This window comes from Solanum verrucosum, unplaced genomic scaffold (genome assembly GCF_900185275.1).
Source record: "Solanum verrucosum unplaced genomic scaffold, falcon-dt-bn FXZP01000125.1, whole genome shotgun sequence".
Taxonomy (NCBI): domain Eukaryota; kingdom Viridiplantae; phylum Streptophyta; class Magnoliopsida; order Solanales; family Solanaceae; genus Solanum; species Solanum verrucosum.
This window is the reverse complement of record NW_026019923.1, coordinates 2,724,154-2,750,163: the sequence shown is the minus strand read 5'-3', so window position 1 is coordinate 2,750,163 and position 26,010 is coordinate 2,724,154. Positions and strand designations below refer to the sequence as shown.

Here is a 26,010-nt window from a genome sequence, read left to right as displayed (position 1 = left end):
AAATATTTTTCCTTTTACGTGAATCCAATTTTTATTCTATCGAAAAAGATCATTTTTAACAACTTTTTTTGCCATTTAATTATTTAATTCAATAGCATTCTGTTAGCTAGAAACAAATTTGATAAATATTCATATTTTTTAGTACATCAAGTTAAATATATTAATAACAATTTAGGGGTTTAGATTTCAATACAGAATGATCATAAAATTGCTTTTTTTGTTTTTTTTCTATTTAATTTTTCCATTTATTATTTAAAAATAAATATTTATTTGGAATTAAATTTGGTCCTTTGTAAAGAGAGTGATAATGATGAGAAGAGAATCTCGAAGACTGCAAAAGTTGAAAATTTTGGTATGGAAGACAGAATAAAATGTTGGTAATTATGTTAAATTTATTACTATTATTTCTAAACATAATTAATAATTATCTACCTTTGTTAGCATGAACAGTTTCCTATAATAAGTTATTATTCTAATAAAATACATTAACTAATCAATTAATTAAGGGATAGTTTACCCTTCTGGTCCCTAATTATAGTATATTTAATCTTTTATTAGGGATCAAAAGTATACATATCAATTAATTAAAGATTATATATTTTTAATAAAAAATCACAATGTGTTTATTTAGGGACTACACGTGCTAATGTGGTTGATCGTTAACCGATTTGTTATATTGTTAAATCCTTTAAAAGTTAGAAAGGGTTCTAAGATTTGATTAATTCAGACTCATTTAGTATAAAACACATTAAAATGGAAAGTGTTTGTTTCCTTAGGAATTTTTTAATTCAGTATTCAAATCTGAGACCTAATTGAATACGAAGAAATTCTATTTGTCGGACCACTAATTTTAGTAGTAATATATCCTCTTAGTGATGCATTTTCGAGCAAGTGTAAGACTATTCCAACAAACTTATTGTTTAAAGTTAATGTAATACGAATATTAACTAAACATGCATTCATGATTAGTGATGATACCAATTAATTTTCCATATTTGGATTAGAATAAAATTCTTTTTTTTTTTTGAAGATTGATGGACCACAAAACTAATAGGTAGTTACATTTTAATTAAAAAAACAAATTAACAATTGATGGGCCACAAATCTATTGAGGTAATTACATTTTTTTAATACAAAAAAATAATAATGTTTTGGTCCACTTAATCTATAAATTGAAATGGTTAATTAGAAGGGAAATTAGATAGAGATGCTACTGGTGTCAAACCCTAATTAAATATTTATTTAAATGAACTTTTTGTCTGTCTTATGTCGACCTTTATCCAACACTTTTCATCATGTTTAATTATTTTTACAGCATTGCTAGATTACATTACTAATATCATCACTAGTAGCTCAAGTGAAATGATATGCATTTTAGTTCCACCAAAATCATTTTATTTTTTAAATAAAATTAATCAACTTACTATTTTTATTTTTATTGGAGGTAAGATGTATCTACAATATATTTATACCAACTTTTGATCCACAATGGTGAATGGTGGATTGGAAATGATTTAAATAGTAAAATCACTGATATTTATTTTAGAATAGACTACTTATATTATATATTTTGAGGTACAAGTATTTTTCTTTGAATCTTACGTGAACGTAAAATAGTTGGTTCATTCGAGTGTTTGAGGAGTCCCAAATTTATCTCCTTATATAGTATTAGGCCCATTTATTGAGTTGTTTTTTTTTTTTGGGAAAACTATACAAATTAGACATATTCGATAAAATATTTATTTCAATTGGACTCCATCTAATGTATTTACCTTGATTAGATTCACGGTCCAAATTATTTACCCAACTGCTTCCTGGTGCTATTCACTGAACCACTGCTTATTCATCATTGATATATATATATATATATGTGTGTATATACATAATCTAATGGTATCAAAGAGTAATTGAGTAGTTTTTTTACTGAAGTATTGTTTCTTGCTCTATAATACCATCAGAGTATATATATACTTTAATGGTATCAAGTAGTAAACACGCATTAACTTTTAAAATTGAGTTAGATTTATGCGTATTCATGCTTCAGTTGATAGGCTTGATGTGCAGAGAGAATGTTGAATTGTCCCACATCGATGAGTGGAATTGGAAAAATTCTCAATGTGGTTTTAGGTTGTTGTAATTACCACTTAAATTAACTTTTAAAATTAAGTTAGATTTAAAGTTTTTTCCTTGCTAGTTTTATAAATATGTATCTGATATCTCTCATTAACACATACACAAAAATCATATGAAAGGTAATTAATTTGAAAACAGTGTGAAAAATTAATCAAACAATGAAAAGGGAGCAAGATGTCTATAGTGCCTTAAATTTTTTTATATAAAAAATACACTCTTACAAGAGGTATATTATATATATATAATCTTTAGTTTTTTTTAATCTAAATTGTTTGGCTTTATAGTGTACAAGAAGGATTTGTTATCCAAATAGTATCAGCAACAACAGCTTCATCATCATCATTTCTATGCCATGACCATTGTGCATGAGTTGCATTTACCACATCAAGTTCTCCATGCCCAAAACTTGCCTCTCGAAAAATTGAAATGTCTGGTTTTGGATCTTGATACCTATAATATTTGATCAATAAGAAAGTCGATAGACATCTTTCAAAGTGCAAAAGAAGTAAATAAATAAATTCAAAGAGAAACTAATGTGATTCTCCAATGATGAATGGTGACATTGGTGATGGTACTAATTGGATATCTGATCAGATCTATAATCTTTTTTAGAAACAATTTCTATGATGATAGACATAAAAACATGAAAATTTACTCAAACTAATTTTAAGACTTTGGTCCAAAGAAGACAAATTAAGGTGAAAACAAAATATAATAATAAGTACCCCAACTCATCAAAAACAAGAATTTTGAAGTCAATATTATATTGATACCAAGACAAACAATTGACAAAAAATAGGCTAAAATATCAATCTAGTGCATATATATAACAATAAAAAGTAAACCTAATTAAGCATCCAACTAATCACTTAAATTATAAAATAGTTAACAAATATATAATATTATGTATAATATGTTTGTAATCTTGTATAATTAATGTACAATTCATATATATATCAGCTAGGAAAACTAAACATCAAATTTCACTAGTTATTAGGGTAAAAATCCCTAATAATAATAATAATAGTCGACCTATGCTGGTTCAACTATTTGGAATTAAGGCATATTGATTAATTGATTAAATTAGATATCTATGTAATTAAAAAACAAGGACTATTTAAAAGTGAGCCAAACTTACTTGCTGGCTAGGCCTTCTCTGTTGCCACCATCTCCAATTGTGATGTATATTGGACCACAATTGTTGGCTTTGTCTTTGTATACTCGAGTCTATATATATTAAAACACAAGAAATAATTATTTGTTGAAAAAGTCATCGCACAATAAAAAATCATCGTTAATCATGTTAGTTATGAGTTATTCAGCAACGAATTATATAGTGTGATAATCAAGAAAAGACAAATAAACGACAGATTATCAGGTCAAAAGAAGCTTACAAATCTCTCGTAAGCATGAACATGTCCCGCGAAGACGATATCGACACGAGCCTTGAAGAGTAAATCCTCCATAGATGATTTCATTCCATAAGATTCATACTCACCTTGATGAGCAGTGTTAGAATTGTACCATGGTGCATGTACAATAACAATAAGCCATGGTGTTTTTTTCCTATCAATTTTATTCAAATCATTTTTGAGCCAATTGTATTGGGCTGATCCAGGCCCAAAATCAGTGTATGAGCCCAACATAATGATATGAAGCCCACTAACTTCAAATGAATAGTACAAATTTGAAGTTGAACCACTTTGTTCAAATGGCATGAGCCATCTTGCATTATATGATGTAAAAGATTGGCTATGTAGAATTGGTATTTTCTCAACCTCATGGTTGCCTTGAGTCACCATCCAAGGGCGGTGGCTCGATAGCGGCTCCACCAATCGTCCAAACGAGTCCCATAGTGACTGCATAGTGTCTGCATACGACAAGTCCCCGGGTAACAACATGACATCGTAATTTGATTTTGAAATATGATCGAGGGTTGACGTTGTCCAATCTGTTTGCCCTAGATCACCTGTAACAAAATAACTTTACCGTTGTTCCAACACTCACCTTCAACTAATCAAACTATACTAACATTTACACTGTTGATGTATATAACTTAGAATTCAACAAATACAATATTTGAACAAATAATTATTAATCTAGATAGGGATCTTACCTACAACTGCAAATTTGATAGGAAATCCAGCTGGAGGGGTTTTGAAATTGAATTCTGGGCTTGTAAATGGTCCACAAATGTAGTAGTAAACTGTATTGGGCTTTAATGGCCCAATAACAACATTATGTATTTCACCTGATTTGTACAAAATATATCTATATTTTGTAGTCTCCCCATTTGCTGAAAATGGGTAACTTCCCGGAGATGTACCGTACTTCACCGTCGCCGGTGAACCAGAATCTTCCGTTATCCACGAAATCCTCATCTTGTCTTCACCCACCATCGAAATGTGCACCTGAAAGAGACGTCAGATATAAAAGCTTAAATTGTTAGAGAGAGGAGATGATAGTACGTTAGGGTATGGATATATTGATTTTCCCTCACAAGTTTATAGACATGAATGATTTTTTTTTGTTAGTAAACGGCGATGAAACTTGAACCTAGAACTTCTAGTTAAAATCATGTTAATAATTGTGGCTTATGGATGTGTTCGTTACGAAAGAAAATGTTTTCTAAAAAAATAAATAGGTTTCTTATTTATTAATATTGAGTCTTACAAATGCTTTTCGGTAATTTATTATTTTTTCAAATGTATAAAAAAAAATAGAGAAGTAAAAAAAGACGATCTAATGCACAAAGAATACAACGTTCACATCAGGTTCGAAGAAAGACCTCAACTCAAGGGATGTGATGCAAATAATCTATCCTAATACAAACATCTATTGTTCAAACCCATATCATACAGATAACACAAAAAACAATTTTATCAAAATTACTCCAAGAAATCCCTTCATAATTTTTTAATCATAAAAATTCCTCTACAACATGTTAGGCTAGACGTGGGTGCATATGATATTAATTAATTAGCTCAACTTCCTCAAGACCATAGTTTTGTGTGATCTCAATAACTTATTAAATGTAAGAGACAAATAATTCTTGTAATTTTCGATTATTTCTATGTTGTATAAGGCTGACAACTATTGCAACAATTTGGCCATTTTCTTGTTTTATTCACGACCAGGATGAATTTAGAAAAAGTAATCAATTGACTTCTGAATAAATTATTTATTATCATAAAAAAGTAAACATATAAAGAAATTAAGAAAATATAACGCTTCTATATATACAAAAAATATATATTAGATCTTATATACTAAAAGGCTAAGATGAACGCTCTTGTTGTAATTAACTTCGCCTTTGTTTACAATTAAATTATCTAAATACATAAGTTATTTTATTATTTTCTCTAAAAAATTTCAATCATTTAAAAAAATTAGAAAAATCTCTACTCTCCTATTATCAGATACATCACTCTTACACGATTTATCGAAACACAATGAATCGAGACAGGTGTGTGTTATGTGTCTTAATGCTATCAAATGGTTCACCTAATGAGTATATCAAAACCTTAAAGGATCGAAAAAAAGATCATTTATATCCAAACATTCTTATAAAGGAATAAAAAAAGATGAATCAAAATAAAAGTTTAACTTATATACACCAACAGTATAAATTAAATTGTTACCTGTTGAGGAGAAGAGGAATCAAGATCTTGAGATAAAGATAAAAATGTTGATTTTCTTGGTGGTGGCCTTTCATAGGAAAGTGAAGATTCAATGGCTAAAATTATTGGTAATAAAAATAGCAAAACATGAACCTTAATATAAGCCATGGTGATGATAGGAAAAAAGGGGAAATAGAAGAAGAGCTATATATAGAAAAATATATAGTGTGAATATATGAAAAGGACAATAGGTTTTGGGGGATGGGGGTGGTGTATGTGATTTTCTAGATTTTCAAGTTTATTTTTTAATTTTTTTTATGGTAATTTATTAAATTTTGAATAAATTATTTTCATATATTAATTAATTTTGAAATATATACATAAAGTTCTAGTTAATGCTATTTGGCTATGTCAAATTCGTATTCAGAATTCTAGCTAGCTATTATGTTCTTAATTTGGGTTTGAATCTTGAAATAAAATTATATTATTAAAAAACACAATTTTTTTTCTTTTTAATGAACTATAAACGTTACGAATTTGAACTAGTCAAATTTACTGTTATCGAATATTAGTTTGTTTTTTTACCACCTTCATTCACTCTTGACAATTTTAGACTAAAAGATATTTTTTTATCATCATGATTTTATATATTACTCAATTATTCTATTGAGTATTTATTATTATTATTATTATATATATATATATCAATAGTATAACTATCAAATAACTTTAATTATTTTCTATCATTTTCACTTAAATTATATATCTTTAATAAATAAATATCAAATAATTCTGTTCATTAAAAATCTATATTTATGATGAATCAACTTTTGGGGATGAAAATAAATTGAGTTCCCATGGGGTGTTCTTGTGTTTCAAAAAATGTTATGTCAAGCTGTCTAATTAGTTAGGATGGTCGTCATCCATACTTGTTTGGCAGTCTTAAAAAAGTGACACATCAAACATTGAAATAAATTCGATGAATTATTTTAGAATAAATAAGAATTTAATAACTTTTATTCAAATAATATAAGTCAACAAGAAAAAGTGATCCTAATTTATGATAAATTTCCTTAGAAATTGTATTTCCATCACTTTAGTAAATTAGAAATCTACATTAATCATCGAGTTAATATTTTAGAAGATTACTCAAACTTTGTTTTATAATTTAAAAGTATTAAATTTAGAGTAATTCATTTAAAAAGTCACTCAACTTTGTATTATAACCAAAAAAATCATTCAATCATTAATTTTTCACTTAAAAAGTTAGCCCATCAATTTAAATATTTTTTCATTAAATTTTATTTCAAAATCAATTTTTTAAAGAAATAATAAAATATTTATTTTGATTATTTTATTGAACCGTTCAACTTCACCAATCAAATTTGTTAAGTACATACTATGAAAATGTGTTATAATTCATTGAATTAAGTGGATTGTCCATTGAGTTTATTCATGAATTACTATTCATGTATGTATATCTCCAAGGTAATATGAACCTTTGTGGATAATTGTATACCTACTTGTTTGGACATTTAACAAGATGACCTTTGGGATGATATCTCAACATTATAAATACAGATCATTTACCATTTGTAGGACACACTTGAATATGAAAAAAGTCTTATCACGGCCTTATCTATAAACTTGGCTTCTTTTTTTAAAAAAAAAAATACTTTGGCCTTTAAATTTTGGCTGTTTGCTCGAAAAGAAAAGTAGAAGAAAAATCTTAAGTGAAATATAATTTTTTATTCTATATGTTAACTTTTTAAATTATTTTTAAATATTATTTTTATAAGAGATTTCATTTTGTTTTACAATATAACCTTTTTTTAAAAAAAAATCATGATCAAAAGATTTTAATTCTTTCAATTTATTCGATATAATAATACTTTTCTTTTCAGTATAATCCTAAAATATTGTACTTTCTTATTTAGAAATAACAGAACTTTGATCATTTAATTTTATTATTATTCATTTATTTCTATTGATATAAATATTTTTAATTTATTTTAAATTAAAAAATTCAAAAGTCTAGATTTCACCTAATTTAAAGCGGATGGAATAGTATAACATGACATAATTTACTGACCATGCTACATCTTCGAAGACCAATATAAATATAGTGTTGACCAGGGTAAAGTTGAACAAAATCGATGGGTATATCAGATTCTTTTCTCTAGATATAATAATAAAATTTTAATAAATATTATTTGGTTCTATATTAGAGAGACATCTTATTAAAAATATTAATCTCATATTCTTTGATCACTTACTAAATCAGGATAAGATTAATTTATTTATTTTCATTTTACACCTATAATTAATATGACTTTGAAAGTTAAAATAAATTTTAAAGATCCAAAAATTCTTTTTTCGGCTAATTAATATGAATAACGGACAAAATAGTAAAATTGACCACTATATTAATAATTTCTTAATAATAGTATAAAATAGAAACCGTCCAATATGGATGGAAGGGGTATTTGTTAATATTTCAATAAATATTAAATAATTTTTCTCGATAAATATGTTCGTATGACTTTTTTTTTTATTGTGAGGGGTGGTGGGGTATTAGTGGCTGGTGGGAATTGATGCATATGATTAGAAAAAGAAAAAAAAACCAAAATCCAAAGTGTGAGAGAAACATGTTTTGATGAAAATGAAACAGAGAACCCAAGTCAAATATATTTTAGGTGGGGTATTAATAACAAAATTTTAACAAATATTATTTTGATTCTATATTAGATAGACATTTTATTAAACATATTAATCTCATATTCTTTGATCACTTACTAAATTAAGATAACATTAATTATTTTTCCCATTTTACACCTACAATTAAAATGACTTTGAAAGTTAAAATAAATTTTGAAGATCCAAAAAAAAAAATTCCGTCTAATTAATACTCCCTCCGTCCCTTTTTATATGTCACCTTTTTACTTTGCACTTGCATTAAGAAATGATGTAACTTTACCCTTCTACCCTTATATAATTTTTTTGGAAGTCAAGTTTTCAATCAATAAATATGAATTAATTTATTTTGATTAATTAATTTAACCAATGAACATAAATAATTTACTTAGCTTTTCTAAGCTGGTCAAATATATATTTTCAAGGCTAATAACTCACAAGGGTAAAAAAGGAACAATATGATAATTTATGCATTAATTTTATGAAATGACAAGTATTATGAATCAACTATTTATAGAAATTGATGACATATAAAAAGAGACGAAGGGAATATAAATAAAGGATAAAATAGTAAAATTGATCACTCTATTAATAATTTCTTAGTAATCGTATAAAATAGAAACGGTCTAATATGGGATGGAAGAGGTATTTGTTAATATTTCAATAAATATTAAATAATTTTTCTCGATAAATATGTTCGTATGACTTTTTTTGTTGTTGTTGTGAGGGGTGGGTGGGGTATTAGTGGCTGGTGGGAATTGATGCATTATGCATATGATTAAAAAAAAAAAAAAAAACCAGTGTCAGAGAAACATGTTTTGATGAAAATGAAACAGAGAAACAAAGTCAAATATTTTTTTTTTGGGAGTTACGTTCATATTAAAGTTTGATTAATCAGAATTTATATAATATAAGACTTATTTATGAAAAAAAAAACACTCTCAACTATTAAGACTTTTACTATATTCAAGACTTAAAACTGAAACATTAGATTAAGTCAAATAACATATGTTAATAAGTTTTCAAGGAACACTCGTCTAGATGAGACATCCACATCAATTATTAATCTTTGCTTTATTTCCTCAATTTTCTTCCAAGAACAGTAAATAAATACTCCAGCCATTTCAAATTAGTCGTTAATATTACTAAAAAATATATGTATTGAAACGTAAAAATAAATTTAGAATTTAAACTTTATGAATTTTTATATAATTCGACATTACATACAGAGGCGGAGTCAGAATTTTCAGTAAGGGCGTTCAAAATCTGTAGAAATAGACACACAAAGCAGCTGAAGGGGGTTCAACATCTACTATATATACATAAAAATTTATTTTAACCATGCATAAATAATATAATTTTTCGCCGAAGGGGATTCGATGAACCCCCTTATACTAAGGTGGCTCCGCCCCCTGATCACATATGTAACAAAAAAGAAGGGTGATAGCAGAACACCTTGCACCCTATCAAGGAGGAACATGAGTTAAAGAATTGATTCCCAAAACGAGGAAAATAGCTGTCACAGAAGAGGAGCTGAAAACCAATTGACGGTAAGGAGAAGAGGGTATGGAAATTTGACTTTGGTGGCACGACTATTCAAAATGGGTACGTCATAGAAAAGAAAATACATAAAGCCTAACAAGCAAGACATGCTTCCTTGAAATTTGCCAGAACTGTCATCGCTATCCCACCCTTCTTCCTTGATCTACTCATTCACGCCCTTTATAGTTAAGAAATGATGGTTAAGAGTTTCAATTCTAAGAAAGAAAAATCCCGAAAAATTCGTCAATAAATGACAAACTCCATTATACAGATGATAGGACAGAGTCAAGCGGACACCCGCTAATCCGCGCTTCCATTCACGACCTGAAACCAAGTCATTGACGAGCCTTGAAGGACCTTTCAAGCCTCCCACTTTGGTTTGTTTGCCATTTGAATATGTTTCAAAACAAGCAGTACGGACAATAACTAAATTTATAGTCAAGTATTTATACATATTTAATAGAGATTTCTTAAGTAAATACAGAGATTGAGCAAAAGTTACTGAATTCACATGAACAGAAAGACGAGTCTCTAGATTCGCCCTAGAAAAGACTCATTTAAAAGGGAAAAACACTCCCTACAAGAATATTTTCCATACGTAAAGCTCGAATCCGAGATATCTGATTAAGAATAAAATAACCATATACAACTTACCACAATCCTTTAATGGCGTAAACAAACTGCTATATTATCAAATTATTTAAAAGATAACTCCATGTAATAATAACTAAATAAAATTAGTTACTTAAAAAATAAGATAAATGCTCTATTATAATGAAATAAAATTCATTTATTTAGTTAATGTAGTCATTGCCGTAAGCATATCCAACAAAAATAAATGTGAAGGACTTACTTCACGCCAATGCCATCTCAATATACATATTTTATTTATATTTTATAAATTATTTTTTTATTTACAAACTCTTTATAAATAATTAAATTATTGTTTCATATTTTTTCATAATATACACATTTTCTCTCTTTCTAAAAGCTTGAGTTATATTACTTACATATCAAAATGGCAAAAAAAAACTCCTCTCTTCTCCTCTTCTTCCTCCTCCTTAATTCTCTCCCAAATTCCGATGCATTGCCGGAATATTCCCGTCCTCCTCCCCGTCCCGCCATCTTCATCGGTCCTACACGGTCCGAATCCGAGCCCGAACAGGTATAGTACTCAACAATTTAGTCATGTAGCATTATTTTTTTGTTTTACCTCTTTTGAATATGTGAAATTCATTAGTCTAATTAATTCAGATTAGTGTAGAGTTGATCTACTAAGAGGCCCACAATGGGTAAAGAGCTCCTTACCAAAAAGTTCTCTTTAGAAATAACGCTTACTAATTACTTTTCAGTACTAAATTTTAAAAAATAGTACTCCTATTATTGAGTTTCAACATCTCCAAATGAAACTCACTTTGGAAAATAACCACTATTATAGAGTTTCGACATCCATATAGTTATAACTTTTTTTTAAGTTTACCTTTTGGAATTTCAAAACTCTTATCTGACTAATTTAGATTCGTACCAAGCCACCCCACTAATAGGCCCGGCCCGTTAAGAAGGAAAAACACCCCTACCAAAAATTTAAAGTCTTGCATTTCAGGAGCTCGAATTGAAAATCTCTCATTAAAAGAGACGAGATTCTATCCATCCCACTACACCTTTATTGATTCTTGAAAATTATACCACATTGAATTTTTTATTTTTTTTGTAGGTACATATTTCTTTAGTAGGAAAAGATCACATGAGAGTAACATGGATAACATCTCATAAACATGAAAAATCCATCGTAGAGTATGGCACATCTCCGGGAAACTACGATAAATCATCGATGACCGGAGAACGTATGTCTTATCGTTACTTTTTCTACAACTCCGGCGAGATTCACCACATCACATTTGGGCCGTTAGGCCCAAACACGACATATTATTATCGATGTGGTGGAAATGGGCCGGAGTTCAGTTTTAAAACGCCACCTTCAACTTTTCCCATTGAGTTTGCTATCGTTGGTGAGTTAAATAATATGTTGTACTAATCTTTATATTTTGCTTGTACGTTTTGATCTTTTGAGTTCATGCACTTTTAGCAATTTAGTTTTTGTTTGTTAAAGGAAAAAAGAAAAGAAAATAAAGTTCGTTAACTTTAGGAAGATATCAATAAAACACAAATTCGTTTTCAATTAGTGATTTCAGTTTCGAGTTCTGATGAAAAAAATCTTATTATAGAGAGTGTTTTACCTTAAATTGTGACTTTTCTAGAAATAAAGTCCCGTTTGTCCTACTTTAACACGATAATGGAATAGAAAGTGAAATTACTAGAGTATGGAGAATTAATTAAGAGTAATGATTTCAACAAGAATGGTTAGATGAATGGGTATTAAATATTTGGTGGGAAATCAAAATAAAAAAGATTTAGAACTTTTAGCTAGGAAAATAAATAATATGAAGGTTCAAAAACTAAGTTATTATAGCATTGAGTCAACTAGTGTATGTTTTAAAAAAATTCAAGATTCAAACTTTATAATATAATATTTGTTAATTTTTTCTACTTATATATATAGTATTAATAATATTGAGTTCGATTGAACCTGTTACCTAAATATTGTCACTATCATGCATCTCTTTTCAACCAAATATTTTGATCCATTTTCTGTCTTGTTAATTGTTTGATTCACTTCAACGTTTTCTTTCCTTATTCCTTCCTATATAAACAAAGGCTTAAGATAACCAATAAAAAAATTGTGGCAAAAATCATATTAGGAAGCGTTTTCTTTTTTAATGTGTTTTACATAGTACGAGTAATTTGGACGTATCAGATATCAAGTGAGAATATATATATATATATATATATATAAACTGAGGCTTAACTTGCAATTAATTGACAAGGAAGATCTGAATTTCCGCTGACACGAAATTAAAAATGTAGTTAGCTTAATTAATTAGTTACATTAAAATAATTAAACTAATCTTTTGCTTAGAAAAATCATGTACTACATGCTTCTAGGTTGTAATTAGCAGATTTATTAGATGAAAGTTGACTCCAAAAGTAAATAATTTACCACAAAAACAAACATAAATCATAAAATTCCATTGATTATTTTCTGAGTTTCCATCGTAGAAGTTGAAACTCAAAGATAGTGATTAATCTTTAATTATCAGGGAAAAAAGTGACAATATGGCACTAAAACAAAAACACATCTAGTGGCAATAATAACATTTAACGATAATTGAGTTAATGTCACTGTGTCTAGAGACGCTAAAGACTTTAGTGACATTCATATAGAGTGATGATTATAAATATTCATATTTATTATTGTCGTTAAATATAATATAGAGACAATTATATTATTGACATAAAATCCTGTAATTGTTATAGTGTGAATGTACGTATTATTAAATCTTGATCGTTATTAACGAAGTTTCTAACTTCGTAACTGATAAACAGGGGACTTGGGTCAAACAGAATGGACAGCCTCAACTTTAGAACATATAGGTGCAAAAGACTATGATGTACTTTTGTTGCCTGGGGATTTATCCTATGCTGACACACAACAACCACTTTGGGACTCATTTGGTAGATTGGTTGAGCCTTATGCAAGTAAAAGGCCTTGGATGGTGACACATGGCAATCACGAAATCGAAACGTTCCCAATAATATATCGTCATGGTTTCAAAGCTTATAACTCGAGATGGTTAATGCCATATCAAGAAAGTGGATCCACATCGAACCTATACTACTCCTTTGACGTGGCAGGGTGCCACGTCATCATGTTGGGATCGTACGTGGACTTTGATGCCCAATCGGATCAATACATGTGGCTACAAGCTGACTTGGCAAAAGTCGATAGGGTGGTGACACCGTGGATTTTTGTGCTCGTCCACGTGCCGTGGTACAACTCTAATTTAGCTCATAAAGTGGAAGGTGAAAGTATGAGGAAATCAATGGAAGAATTGTTGTACAATGCTCAAGTAGATGTTGTCTTTGCGGGGCATGTTCATGCTTATGAACGTTTTGTAAGTATACTAAGCTACCTTCTTTGTGTATATATATTTATATACACAGATAGCGTAAAAAATCTTTATACTATCAAATTTTTAAAAACTTGTTGTAGTTGGTTATCTGCCTTATGGAGGTGTTCGAACATAAAATAAATTGATTTTGTTTTCCCACTTATATAACTTGGTCAATCTTTTTTCCCAGATGAAATGATGTCTAAACATAAGTGTCATTTGCAAATATCTTTTCTTAATTTCACTTTCAAATACCTTATTTTTAAAATTTCAACCCAAAAAGTATACTAATTTAAGGGTCACTAATCCCATTTTTTTTATGAATAATTGCAACTAATTATCTTTTAGATGACTTAGATATATAATGTAAGCTTATTGCCAATCTATAGAAATTTAATGTAAGCCTCTTCTTCTCAAAATGCAGTTAGATTTAAACAATTTCACTCTATTTATTTGGTATATCATTTTTTTGTTTTGGTATATATTGTAGACTAGGGTTTATGATAACAAGGCAGATCCATGTGGTCCTATTTATATGACAATTGGAGATGGAGGAAACAGGGAAGGGCTTGCTATGATGTAAGTTCTTTGATTCTTACAATATTTATTATTTTCATAATTGCTTACTTTACCAAAATATAGTTTCACCAAAAAAATTCAAGCAAGGTATATATTTCGAAGTTTGTGTCCATCAATCTCATTTAAAAGTTTAACATTTAGAGCGAACATACTGTTAAGAAGTCTCATATCGTTAGAGGGATGAAAATTTGGTCTCCTTAATTATATGGAGACCAGGTGTCATATCTGTACATGGTATCAAAGCCATGACCCATCCCAAGTTGTTGTTCATCGATGTGGGCCCCCATTTAGAAGTGTTCACGCTCCAATTGAGGTCTGGGCGTGCGGGAAAGTGTTAAGAAGTCTCACATTGTTAGAGGGATAGAAATTTGGTCTCCTTATATGGATTTGGACAAACCTCTCCCCATGAGCTAGCTTTTGGGGTTAAGTTAGGCCGAGGTGCCATATCTTTACACATACGTTTATTAGTTTTGTCTTCAACACCACCACTTCCTCATGATTGCCAAATAGAATCATACCTGGAGGGGCATGCGTGTTGATGATGTTTTTTTTGTTGTTATGGATGTCGTCGATGAGACTCTAAATCAAAACCCTCTGCCTGTTCAAATACCATATTGAAACGCCTGGCTATTTTTCAATACAGTTCACATTTTTATTTACTTAATTTCTTCTTCGACTAGCTAACATGTTTTTTTTTTTTTGACATTTTGAAGCTTTGAAAACCCTAGCCCATCAATCTCAATGTTTAGAGAGGCAAGTTTTGGACATGGTAGATTGAAGGTATACAATGAGACACATGCACATTGGTCATGGCATAGGAACAATGAAGCTAATAACACATTCATGGCTGATGAATTATGGCTTAAAAGTTTTGGTTCTTCTAAATCATGTTTGCCTCATGAGAAATTTCAAGAAATGAAGACTCATATAAAGGATGAACTCTAGCAAGGGCAATGAATCAAAATTGTTTGAAATTTTCAATTACCTTTTTTGGTAGCTCAATTTGATGTTTGTATACCATAATAATAGAACCATATTTTATAATATAAAACATTGGTATATATATACAGGTGGATGGAGAACATAAGTTAACCGTTTATATTTGAATTAATCCAGGGGCGAAGATAAGATTTATAATTACATGTAATTGGATAGAATTCAATAGTTATGATTAAACCCTTGTTTTTGTCTAAATTCTGTAACTTTAACTCAAACTTTAAATATGTTAAACGATTCACTAAAATTTTGTGTATTCTTTCTTTTACTCTTTTCTTTTTCAGCCAACATATTATTAAGAAATTACAAAAAACAGATTTATTAAAGTTCAATATTTCTCCCACATAGTTGATGGTTAAGAACAACAAATACAATTTGGATATATGCAAACTCAAACATTGATGTGATCTAATATCATAATTTTTAAAATTTTGTCCTTTTGACACGTGTCATTAAAGTTTCATTGTCAAATGAGTTTAAAGAAAGAGGACTATCTTTTTGTGGTCCAAAAAAAAAAATTTAGTTGGCAATGAATTTAAAGAACTACTACTAATTGAATGGTGAAGTGGTAGAGACAAAAGTCCATAACTATCTCATTTCACTTTCATAGTGTTATTTAAACTTGGACGTAACGATTCTACTAAATTTTCATTTTATTTTTTCAGAATCGTCCAAGTTTAAATAAACTTGGACTTCCTCCTTTGAAAGTGTAAGAAAGACCATAAATGAAACAACTATCAATGAAGGTATGACAAAACAAACTAACAAAGAGTCATTGTCATTTCTTTGCCTAAGGTTTAGAGTATCACACAGCATGAAGAAATCAAGTTAAAATAATATTTTTGCGATATGTATGGAGATAAATTTAAAATTTAAAATTTATAGATTTTCAATTTTGAATCTTCTCATACATAACAATAATAATCAATTGGACTATATGATTATCTTTAATGAAAAGAACACTAAAAAGGTCCAATTTTAAAAACCCCAATACAAACTTTACCAAATACCAAAAATAGTTCAAATTAGTAAAAATTATACCATAAAAACTGCGCCGGACATTTTTTTTAAAAAAAAAAACACAACTACAAAAACTACACCTCTAAATTTTACAATAGTCAATGAAGTGAATTAAAAAATAAACATAAGATTTTTAGTACAAATTCTAATAAAATCTTTCATTATATTCAAATTTTGATAGACATAATTACTAATATCTCTACAGATGAGACATAGTAAACGACATGTAAATTAATGTAAAATAAGATCAACTAATTAAATTTGACAAAATAATTGGTTATATGACAACTTTTGTTAATCAAATTGGCATGCAGAAAACAACGACAAACTTCTTGGTCCAAAATTCATCAAAGGCTAACGTGAAATTTAAAAAGTCTCACACCAAATATTATTAATTTGTTGATCAATTTAAACTTTTTCTTCCCCTACTACTTTTCATGAATTATTTCAACCAATAACCCATGAAAGTAAATAATAATAATAATAATATAAAGAGAAATTCAAGTTTCTTTTTAACAAAGCAAGCCATGTAACATAAATTATTTCCCAGATTAAAAGGATTAATACTAAAAAAGAAAATCGAAATATAAATATACATTTTACATTCACATAACTTTTTTGTGGAACCAAACAACCCCAATATTTTCCTTTTATTTCCAATTTGGTCCTAACCGAGAACCACCACCATCACCATCATCATCACGACGATCTCATTCATTTTTGGCACCAAAGAAAAAGTCATCTAATCCAACGGCTTAAGATTAAATCTTCTTCAATTTCTCAGCTTTGATCAATGGATTTGCCTTAGCTATAGCTTCTCTCCCCATTGACTTAAAATCAAACGTGCATGCATGAACCTCTGGATACCTATGGGTCCCACAAAAGATGGTCCCACACCTACATTTAAATCCCATTAACCCCATTTTCTTCTTACAAACCAAACACCTATTCGGCTGCGGTGTCACAACTTGTGGCGCCGCAGCCTCCACTAAATCCGGCGTCAAAACAATCGGCTTGACTATTATTTTCTCCGACACCCTTTTTGTCGGAGAAAATAGAGAGTCAATTGATTTTGCATCGGATTTTCGCTCTTCGATATCTCGATAACATTTGGAGCAATAATTTTCGGTGGTAGAGTTGCCGAAAAAACCGCAATTATTAGCACATAATTGGTGACAACCACCTTCTGGGGATTGAAATTCATGTTCTTCCGCCATAGAAATATATTTTTTTCGATTGATTTTTTTATGAAAATAAATTATGGGTTTTGTAATTAAAGCAAAAGGGTGTTGGAAAATGGAAGAAAAAATGGAGAGAAAAATGGGAAAAAAAGGTGAATGAAGAATCTTGAAAATAGGGAGAAGGATGAATTAGAAAAGAGAGAAAAACAAAAGGGGGAATTTTAATGATGAGAAGGATTGATGATAATATAATATATAGTAATAAAATAAATAAATATTAGAATGGACAGGCTGGAAGGGTCAACAAAGAGGTGTGGAAGAAATTATTAGGAGTTTTTTTTTTTTTTTTAAATCCTATTGCGTTGAAAGTAAAACGCTTTCTAACAAAGATATTTTATATTGCTCTGAATTCTAACATGAAAAATCAAATTAAGGATGAAAGAGTCATTTCCACACCATCAATAATACTTGTTTGTTATTATTTCTTCCTTTCATTTTTACTTGTCCATTTTGGATTTTGCACATTTTTTGAGTTTGGAAAATAAGTAATTAATGTTGAGGATAATAAATAAAAAATAAAAAATTATTTTTCTTGTTAAAAGTGACAAATACAAATAAAAAATATATATTTAAAATAATGAACAAATAAAAATTAATAGAGCTAGGGAGTAGGAAAATTTTGAGGTAAAGACTTAATAAAAAAATTATGAGGTCTCATACTTTGAATTTTCCGCTCATATATTTGTCTTAAAAGATGAAATTATCCGATGTTTTCATTGTTGAAAGATAGTAATAAACATCACAGTTAAACAAAATTCTTATATTTTATTTATAAGTTTATTTATTTTTTTATGCGTGAAAATGACCATATATTTAAATAATATTGTAATGGAATAATATTATTTGTAAAATTTGATGGGGGCTAATTTGGAAGGTTCTTAACTTCTTATAGTGGGGTTTGAAGGGGGGGGGGGGGGGGGCACATGGATAAGGATGTGTGGTGTGAGAGTAGAGGTGACAAGTTGGTAATTGGTTGAGTGTTGCCTTGTTGGTTAGGTGGTAGGTTAAGTTGATTAAGTTATTTGAATGAATTTGATTTTAATAATCTTTTTTGTGTGTTCTTACTTTACATGTTTGCTTAGGTGTATTGATAGTTTTGGATCAATATTGTAACTCTCTAAATTAATTACTCAAAGACTAAATAAAGAAAAGATGTACAAGAAACAATGTATTGTTCTTGCACTTTTATGAGGGATGGACCTTTTCACATTTAACTTTGGTTTAATAGTAACCACATAAAAGAAAGCAAAATTATTTATGAACATGTTTGATTGGACATAAATGGTTAGTATTAAACGAATAAAACCATGAAAATGTTTACTTTTGAGAATAAGGTATGAATACTTTGACAAATGATAACACGAGACTTTCAATATTACACGAAAATAAAATCATAAAAATGTTTATTTGTTAGAATAAAATACAGATACTTTGAGATGTGATAATACTCGTTCTACATACATTGTATGAGAGATGTTATACTAAAGAAAGTCACATTATATTCATTTTTTTGTTATTAGAAAGTACTTAATTTTGTCTAATATTAAATGCGATGAGAAAATAACGAGTATTCATTTAAAACTTAACTGGTCAGAGTGTCCAAACTGAAAAATAAGAAGCATAAATATGACTTGGCCAACTTAGGAATTCTTATGAAATATGTTAAACCATCGGAACTAAATGAAATCCATTTGAAAATAGCATATATTGAAAAGGCAATCAAAATAAAATAATATAATTTAGTTTAAGACAAAGTATGGGTTAAAAATTATTAAGAGCAATTATTAGCATCATACAATTATACTAAAGGAAAAGGGCAAGAAGTTGACACGACCAACTCTTCATTCTTAATTTAGACTATTCTTTCAAAAAAAAGTATATAAAATTGCTTAAAGTTAGTTTATTAATTATTAGATTAAATGTACTAATTATATGGTGTTGGCTAACGGCCTACGTGCCACTAATTAATCATGTTTTTTTTTAAAAAAATAATTTCCTTATGAATTTCCCAAAACTCCTTAAAAATATTAGTTTTATTTTTGTAATCATATATCTAGGAATTGAAGAAGAAAATTATCTTTATTTTGTCATGATCTATAATCCTTGCCCTTAAATATAAGGATTTTTTAATTTGCACCTACTACTCATTTAATAAAAATGTGTGAACAGCGTAAGCTTAGATAACGTTTGCCTCACTTGACATAAGTTTGTAGAAATTAAGTTTTGTTTTTTATTATATAATTTGTGGGTTCTGAAATTACATTTTTATATCGCTTGACATAAGTTCTGTAAGAATTAAATTATAAGGTATGACCTAACTTGTTATTTTTTCTCTTGAGCCGAGAGTTTATTCAGAAACAAATTTTCTACTCTGAGATAAATGTAAAATTTGTATACACTACCCTCTCAGACTTCATTTTGTAGAGTAATATTAGGTATATAGCATTGTTGTTGTTATTATTGTAATGCTAAAGTATACGAAATCACTAAAATTTAAATTATGAATTTATCCCTCTATCAAAGTAGATGGACATTCAATACCAATACCACATAAATATTTTGATGAAGTGACAGTTTCTATTTCGAGCTTTTTTGTCAAAGCCACGTAGGGCTATCAAAATCTAATTAATTCAAGGTTGTTGTATCTGTTTTTTTGCTGCCCATTAAGGCTTTTAAGGAAGTAGGAGTAGGTCCACAAACATTAAAATTAATTTTTTTATTAAACTTTTGGTGAAGAAATAAGTGTTTTTGAGTACAATAAAAGTTTTTTCTTTTTCAACTTTTAATAAGACGTCGAATTTTGTTTAAACATCTTAGGGAGAACGGTCAAATATGCCGGAAATCTACGGAAAAAGTTCATATTTTTTCGTTATGACTTAATTGTGAGATATGTGATATCATGTTAAGTTGATTCTATGATTTAAAATAAAGGTGAATTTAGCTCATTTTAGTAACGGCAATGATATATCTAATCTCAATTACTAACAGATGAAAAATTAATACCATTTCACATAGTTCAGAGACAAATTTAACCTCAACTATTAACCATTTCACAATCATATCAAATCATTTTATAGAATAAAAAACACACAATACAACCATTTCACAATTGATATCATTTCACATAATTCTATTTCTTGCCTTCAAATACATAATTTTTTGCCTTCAAATACATGTTTTCTCACACCAGAAATATGAATTCCTGTTAAATAATCTTTCCAATTTATGTTTGATGCATCAATCTCAAAGTTTTTTCTCTCTTCTTCAGACATTTCTTCCATTAAATTCCTCATATTGCCTGTGTGAAACCTTGCAAAAAATAAAAGAAGAAAAATTGATGAACACAAACAAAATTTACTCTTATTTATGTGATGATATTTGACTGTCTACAAAATAAGAGCTTGTAATTTCGTAACGTGTTATGATATTTATATGATTATAAAAGCTTGTCATATAGTTTAATTATTTTCATCTACACAAATGTTACCACTCTTTCAAATAAACTATAAGAAAACGTGTCATATAAAATAAAACAGACAAAATAATAATTATACTCTTTCTCTATTTATATGTTGTGTAGTAGAAAATTCGCCTTATTTTCAAGATTACAAACTCAAATTTCACAGAATTTTTCTTATAAATATTGTTTGAGTGATCTAATAGTAAGAAATTATTTACACAGTCAAGACGTATAAATTAATAATGAATAAAAAAAGGTTCATACCTTCCTCTATAGAAACCATATGGTTCATAGAGCATGCTAAAGTTGTTGAGAAATTCCACTTTCCTTTTAAATCTCATATGAATCTTCAATAACTCTTTTTCACTTAAATCTTGTACCTTATGCTGCTTGGATAGTACCTCCCAAATATAATTTGAGAAATCTGATATTTTATCAAAATATTTCATTTCCTTAACCTCAATTTTATCCCCTTTTGAGTTAACTAAAGGAAATAAAGTGAAATATTCATAGCAATAGTCAAAAATTTGATGTATTGCAAGAGGATTCACAAATGTTGTTGCTAAATGATACACATTTAATTGTGGACTTTGCAAATATCCATGCTTTGCAATAGCAGCCATTGTTGCATTTACAACTAGATCAACTGGAATCTAAATCAAGTAAAAAATTGGTCAGATTATACAAAATAATAATAATAATAATAATAATAATAATAATTATTATTATTATTATTTTTGGAAATATTAAGTAAATAAAAGTATGTTATGTACTAGTTTATGCCTTATTCATACTACTGTTGGCTTATGTGCTATGCTAGCGGCTGATGAATTGGGTAAAAGTCTTGAGTTTTAGTCTCACTGCCGATCATTAGTTTAAAAAAAATTCACAGTTCGGGAAATGAGAGGGAATTTCATCGAAGATATATAACTAATTGAATAAGAGTGTATCTTGTTTTATTGCTTAAGATTTTAAGTGAAATAGTCAAACATTTTATATCATTGTATCACAATCGACAGAAATCAAGCGTTTTGAGTTTCGCCAATAATTATTATTTAATTTTTTTTTTACGTACTTGACACATGAAAAAGAATCAAGACAGAACGTGAGGCAACGAGTCCAAATCGCCACAAATTAACAAATAAAATGTAATGGAAACTTATACTTACCACATCCATAAGAGTATCTTGATCACAATATACTGCAGGAAGTTCCCCTTTTCCATATAGAAAAATTGAAGGGTCAATTACCCTAAGAGAGAGACAGAGAGAAAAAGACAACATAGAAAGTAAGAAACAATATTAATTTGATTAGTGACAGAGTCTGAATTTCTCTAGCTATATAGTGTAATTTTCCGACAAAGGGGTATCGGTTGACACCCCTCAAGTATATGTAGCTCCGCCACTAGGTGTGATACAGACAATCTACCATAATAAAAACATTAGTGACTGCTTTCACATCTCAAATCTGTGACATATAATATATCATAGGGATATAACTTTTCTGTTACTCCGAGACTGATCATAAGTATTATATGAACTAAACAAGAGAAATTTTAATACAATATTGTCACCTGTATCCTTGTATCCATCCTGGAAAAGGCTCTTTATAGCTACTTGTTATAATGGAGGGTCGAAGAATAAGTATTGGAATTTCATGTCTCATACTATTTATCATCATTTCACCAATTGCCTTTGTGAATGTATATGTATCTGGCCATCCATATAACTTTGCCCTATTTAATCAACAAACAATTAAGTATAATTTTTTTTTTAAAAAAAATGAATTATTTTCTTATATCAATCAATATAATTATATAAAAAGAGAAAATACCTCTCAACTCCTAAATTCTTCATTATTTGCTCCAAACCAATATTATTTGTAATATTGTTCTTCAATTTTGAAACTAAGTCCATTTCATTGTCAACATGCAATGATGGAAAATTAGTAAAAGAAGAAATTGTAGTGATTTTTTCCTTTGTTATGCTTTCTCCCATAGTAAAAGGCTTCTCCAATATTAATCCTTCTCTTTCTCCATTAACATATGCTTCAAGAAAATAAAAATCATATTTCAATATTGTAATTAAATAAATATCATATCTACAAAGATTTATATTATATGCACTAATAGTGTACATTTGGGGGTGACACTCCTAACATGATTTTCTCCATACCCAGGGGCTCGAACTCGAGACCTCTGGTTAAGGATGAAGCACTCCCACCAGTGCACCACAACCCATGTTGATTTTTGGAACTTAACTTTCTCTAGAAAGAGTATATTATTTGCCGAGTAATATAAAGATTTTTTACACATTAGATTAAGTTGACCTACAATAACTCAGAGTTATAGATCTCCATATCAAGACTGATCCTAGAAAAGAAAATCATAACCTACTAGAATCGATTAAGTTATGGTAATAGCGTAACATCTTGTTACATTATTAGTGTATATAACTTATATTCATATAAAAACATATGTTTTTTTATTGAAGAATATTCAAATACATACCTGTGGAATAATGCATAAGAAGTTTAAGATTCTTGCATTTTTTGGCAAACATCACGAGTTGATATGGACCATTCACATTAGCATCAAGAGCAAAATCATACCTTAAAAAAATAATCAAATGGTAATTATAAATTAATAACATAAAATTAATAAACTCACATAATCAAATCTAATTTAAATTGTATAACCTTAGTTGAATAATAATTTTTAGGAAAAAAAAAAGAACCTCTCATCAAATGTGGTGTTTGCTGCTGAGTCAATAATCAAATCAATTTGTTGAGTAATTTGTTGAGCAGTAATAATATCCATACCAAGATTTGGCTCATATATATTTCCAACTATAGGAATCAATTTGTTCAATATGAATGGCTTGTAATATTCACCATGCATTTCTTCTAGACATTTGAATAATTTTGACTCTATAATCTGATGATAATAAGAGAAACTATATATTAATAATTGTTTCATATTTATATTTAACACTATATAAACAAAAATTAACTACGAAACTCATCATTAATCTATCACTAAATAACTTGTAGCCTAGTAGATAATTATTGTATACTATGTTGTTAGGCCATAGTATATCGCTAATCCATAGTTAAATAGGATTTTTTTAAAAATTTTGTGGCATAAGTTGTCCTTTACTATCCGTTTAAATAGGATTAACGACAGATTTTGTTATTTTATATTACAACATATATAATTTATACATACTTCACTTTTTAATCTGTTAAATGCAGCTCCTTTATCCTTTGCTCTGATGAGGATGTAGATCTTGTTTATTTTTGGTGTTGTTCTCAACATCTTTTCAATAAGAGCTGCAAAAATATTTTATATTATCAATTCACTTAAAAAATAATTACAAATAAAAGTGATACATATTACATCAAGAGAAAATTGCATTGATGATACCAAAAATATTTCTTACAGTATTAGTGTATATATATATATATAAAAAAAAAACTCAAAATTTAAAAATATTGTGAAAAGGCTAGTTAAGAAAGTTAAAGCAGGACGTTTGGTATGATATTGTCCTTATGAACGTATTATATATCCTATACAAGTAATATTTTCTACTTGCATATTGTATATGTAAGTGTCAATGCTTAAATATTCTACAGTTCGAACTTGTGACTTGTAGATCATACAAAACAAGTTTACTGTTTATTAAATTATTGTACCTTTTGCAAGAAACCCTGTACCACCAGTGACAAGAATGTTCTTCCCTTCAAAAAACTCAACAATACCTATACCATTATTGGCCTTTTGAGATATAATTTCTTTTTCATCATCCATAATTATGGATGGAGCATTAGTAAATGCTTTAAGTGAAAAATGTTGATCATTTGGAGAAGAAAAAAATGAAGACAAACATGTTATATTTTTCATACTTCTTTTTTCATTTTTAAAGGAGGGAACAATTTTATATTTATCAAACCTAGAAGAAAAAATATTTTTAGAAAATAATTTAGGTGGCGATTCCCTTGTATATAGGGGAAACGTGTTTTTTGAGAGAAGCATTATATTGGCAATTGGCACAAAAAATAAAAGAGAAGTTGCGGGATAGGAGATAAAATAATCTTTTCTATTTATAGGGCAAGCTAGGGAGTGTAAAAGACTAGTAATAAATTAATATGTTGTGTCATGTGTGTATGTGTCATTTACAATAAAAGCTATAACAACTACCACATGATGAGTATCAGTAATACTGTTGACCATATTTTTTTATTTTTTATTTTTAGTTTAATTTTTTATTATTATTTTAAAATTGTGTTTTGTGACGATCTTATCTAAAAATTTAAAATGTTCGATAAAACATGCTTTAAATTACTTGAGAATGTCTTCAACACGATTCTTTGACTCATCGAAATTTTTATCGAAAATCACATATTTTCGATAGATGCATTCCGAAGAAAAACTTTTACACCTTACTATTATCTTTGAAATAAGAAATAAGATAATTTTTTGTATTTGAATATTTTGTTTTTCAACATAAATGTACAATGGTCAAATTCATTGGTGGCCCCCTAAAGTTGGCACGAAATTTCACTTAGACATCTCAACTGAACGATGTTCATTGTAGACACCTCATGTAGGATCCCGTTGTGTCATTTTGACACTTTTTTGACAATCCGCTAAAATTACATTGTGCGTGTAACACACTCACGAATAATGTAATATAATGGCTAATTAAGATAAGACA

The 26,010-nt window shown here is 28.6% G+C and overlaps 4 protein-coding genes across 4 annotated transcripts; 1 reads left to right on the top strand and 3 right to left on the bottom strand.

Annotated features, from left to right (window-relative positions):
* Positions 1-2,333: 2,333 nt before the first annotated feature.
* On the bottom strand, positions 2,334-5,933 carry LOC125825095 (probable purple acid phosphatase 20). The gene is made up of 5 exons (XM_049504440.1): positions 5,775-5,933; positions 4,250-4,544; positions 3,528-4,102; positions 3,272-3,360; positions 2,334-2,583 (listed from the first exon to the last, which is right to left on the bottom strand). The coding sequence occupies exons 1-5, from the start codon at positions 5,919-5,921 to the stop codon at positions 2,412-2,414; spliced, it is 1,278 nt and encodes a 425-aa protein (XP_049360397.1). The 5' UTR covers positions 5,922-5,933; the 3' UTR covers positions 2,334-2,411.
* A 5,074-nt stretch (positions 5,934-11,007) lies between these two features.
* Positions 11,008-15,597, top strand: LOC125825067 (purple acid phosphatase 22-like). Its single transcript, XM_049504416.1, has 5 exons — positions 11,008-11,154; positions 11,704-11,998; positions 13,434-14,002; positions 14,490-14,578; positions 15,292-15,597. The coding sequence occupies exons 1-5, from the start codon at positions 11,008-11,010 to the stop codon at positions 15,521-15,523; spliced, it is 1,332 nt and encodes a 443-aa protein (XP_049360373.1). The 3' UTR covers positions 15,524-15,597.
* A 1,467-nt stretch (positions 15,598-17,064) lies between these two features.
* LOC125825325 (zinc finger A20 and AN1 domain-containing stress-associated protein 4-like) lies at positions 17,065-17,984 on the bottom strand. The gene has a single exon (XM_049504674.1). It carries the CDS (start codon positions 17,809-17,811, stop codon positions 17,356-17,358), a length of 456 nt encoding a protein of 151 aa, XP_049360631.1. The 5' UTR covers positions 17,812-17,984; the 3' UTR covers positions 17,065-17,355.
* A 2,994-nt stretch (positions 17,985-20,978) lies between these two features.
* Positions 20,979-25,328, bottom strand: LOC125824963 (fatty acyl-CoA reductase 2, chloroplastic-like). The gene is made up of 9 exons (XM_049504316.1): positions 24,989-25,328; positions 24,522-24,625; positions 24,031-24,230; positions 23,805-23,905; positions 23,129-23,342; positions 22,869-23,030; positions 22,465-22,546; positions 21,560-21,948; positions 20,979-21,144 (listed from the first exon to the last, which is right to left on the bottom strand). Exons 1-9 carry the CDS (start codon positions 25,326-25,328, stop codon positions 20,979-20,981), a joined length of 1,758 nt encoding a protein of 585 aa, XP_049360273.1.
* Positions 25,329-26,010: the final 682 nt, after the last annotated feature.

Excerpts from the sequence above, each read along its gene's own strand:
- LOC125825095 (XM_049504440.1), bottom strand. The coding sequence starts at position 5,921 with ATGGCTTATATTAAGGTTCATGTTTTGCTATTTTTATTACCAATAATT. Across the intron at positions 4,545-5,774 it reads ATTCCTCTTCTCCTCAACAG|GTGCACATTTCGATGGTGGG; the intron begins GTAACAATTTAA and ends CGTCTCTTTCAG. Across the intron at positions 4,103-4,249 it reads TATCAAATTTGCAGTTGTAG|GTGATCTAGGGCAAACAGAT; the intron begins GTAAGATCCCTA and ends ATTTTGTTACAG.
- LOC125825067 (XM_049504416.1), top strand. The coding sequence starts at position 11,008 with ATGGCAAAAAAAAACTCCTCTCTTCTCCTCTTCTTCCTCCTCCTTAAT. Across the intron at positions 11,999-13,433 it reads CATTGAGTTTGCTATCGTTG|GGGACTTGGGTCAAACAGAA; the intron begins GTGAGTTAAATA and ends ACTGATAAACAG. Across the intron at positions 14,003-14,489 it reads TTCATGCTTATGAACGTTTT|ACTAGGGTTTATGATAACAA; the intron begins GTAAGTATACTA and ends TATATATTGTAG.
- LOC125825325 (XM_049504674.1), bottom strand. The coding sequence starts at position 17,811 with ATGGCGGAAGAACATGAATTTCAATCCCCAGAAGGTGGTTGTCACCAA.
- LOC125824963 (XM_049504316.1), bottom strand. The coding sequence starts at position 25,328 with ATGCTTCTCTCAAAAAACACGTTTCCCCTATATACAAGGGAATCGCCA. Across the intron at positions 24,231-24,521 it reads TTAACAGATTAAAAAGTGAA|ATTATAGAGTCAAAATTATT; the intron begins GTATGTATAAAT and ends TATTATCATCAG. Across the intron at positions 21,949-22,464 it reads AAGATACTCTTATGGATGTG|ATTCCAGTTGATCTAGTTGT; the intron begins GTAAGTATAAGT and ends TACTTGATTTAG.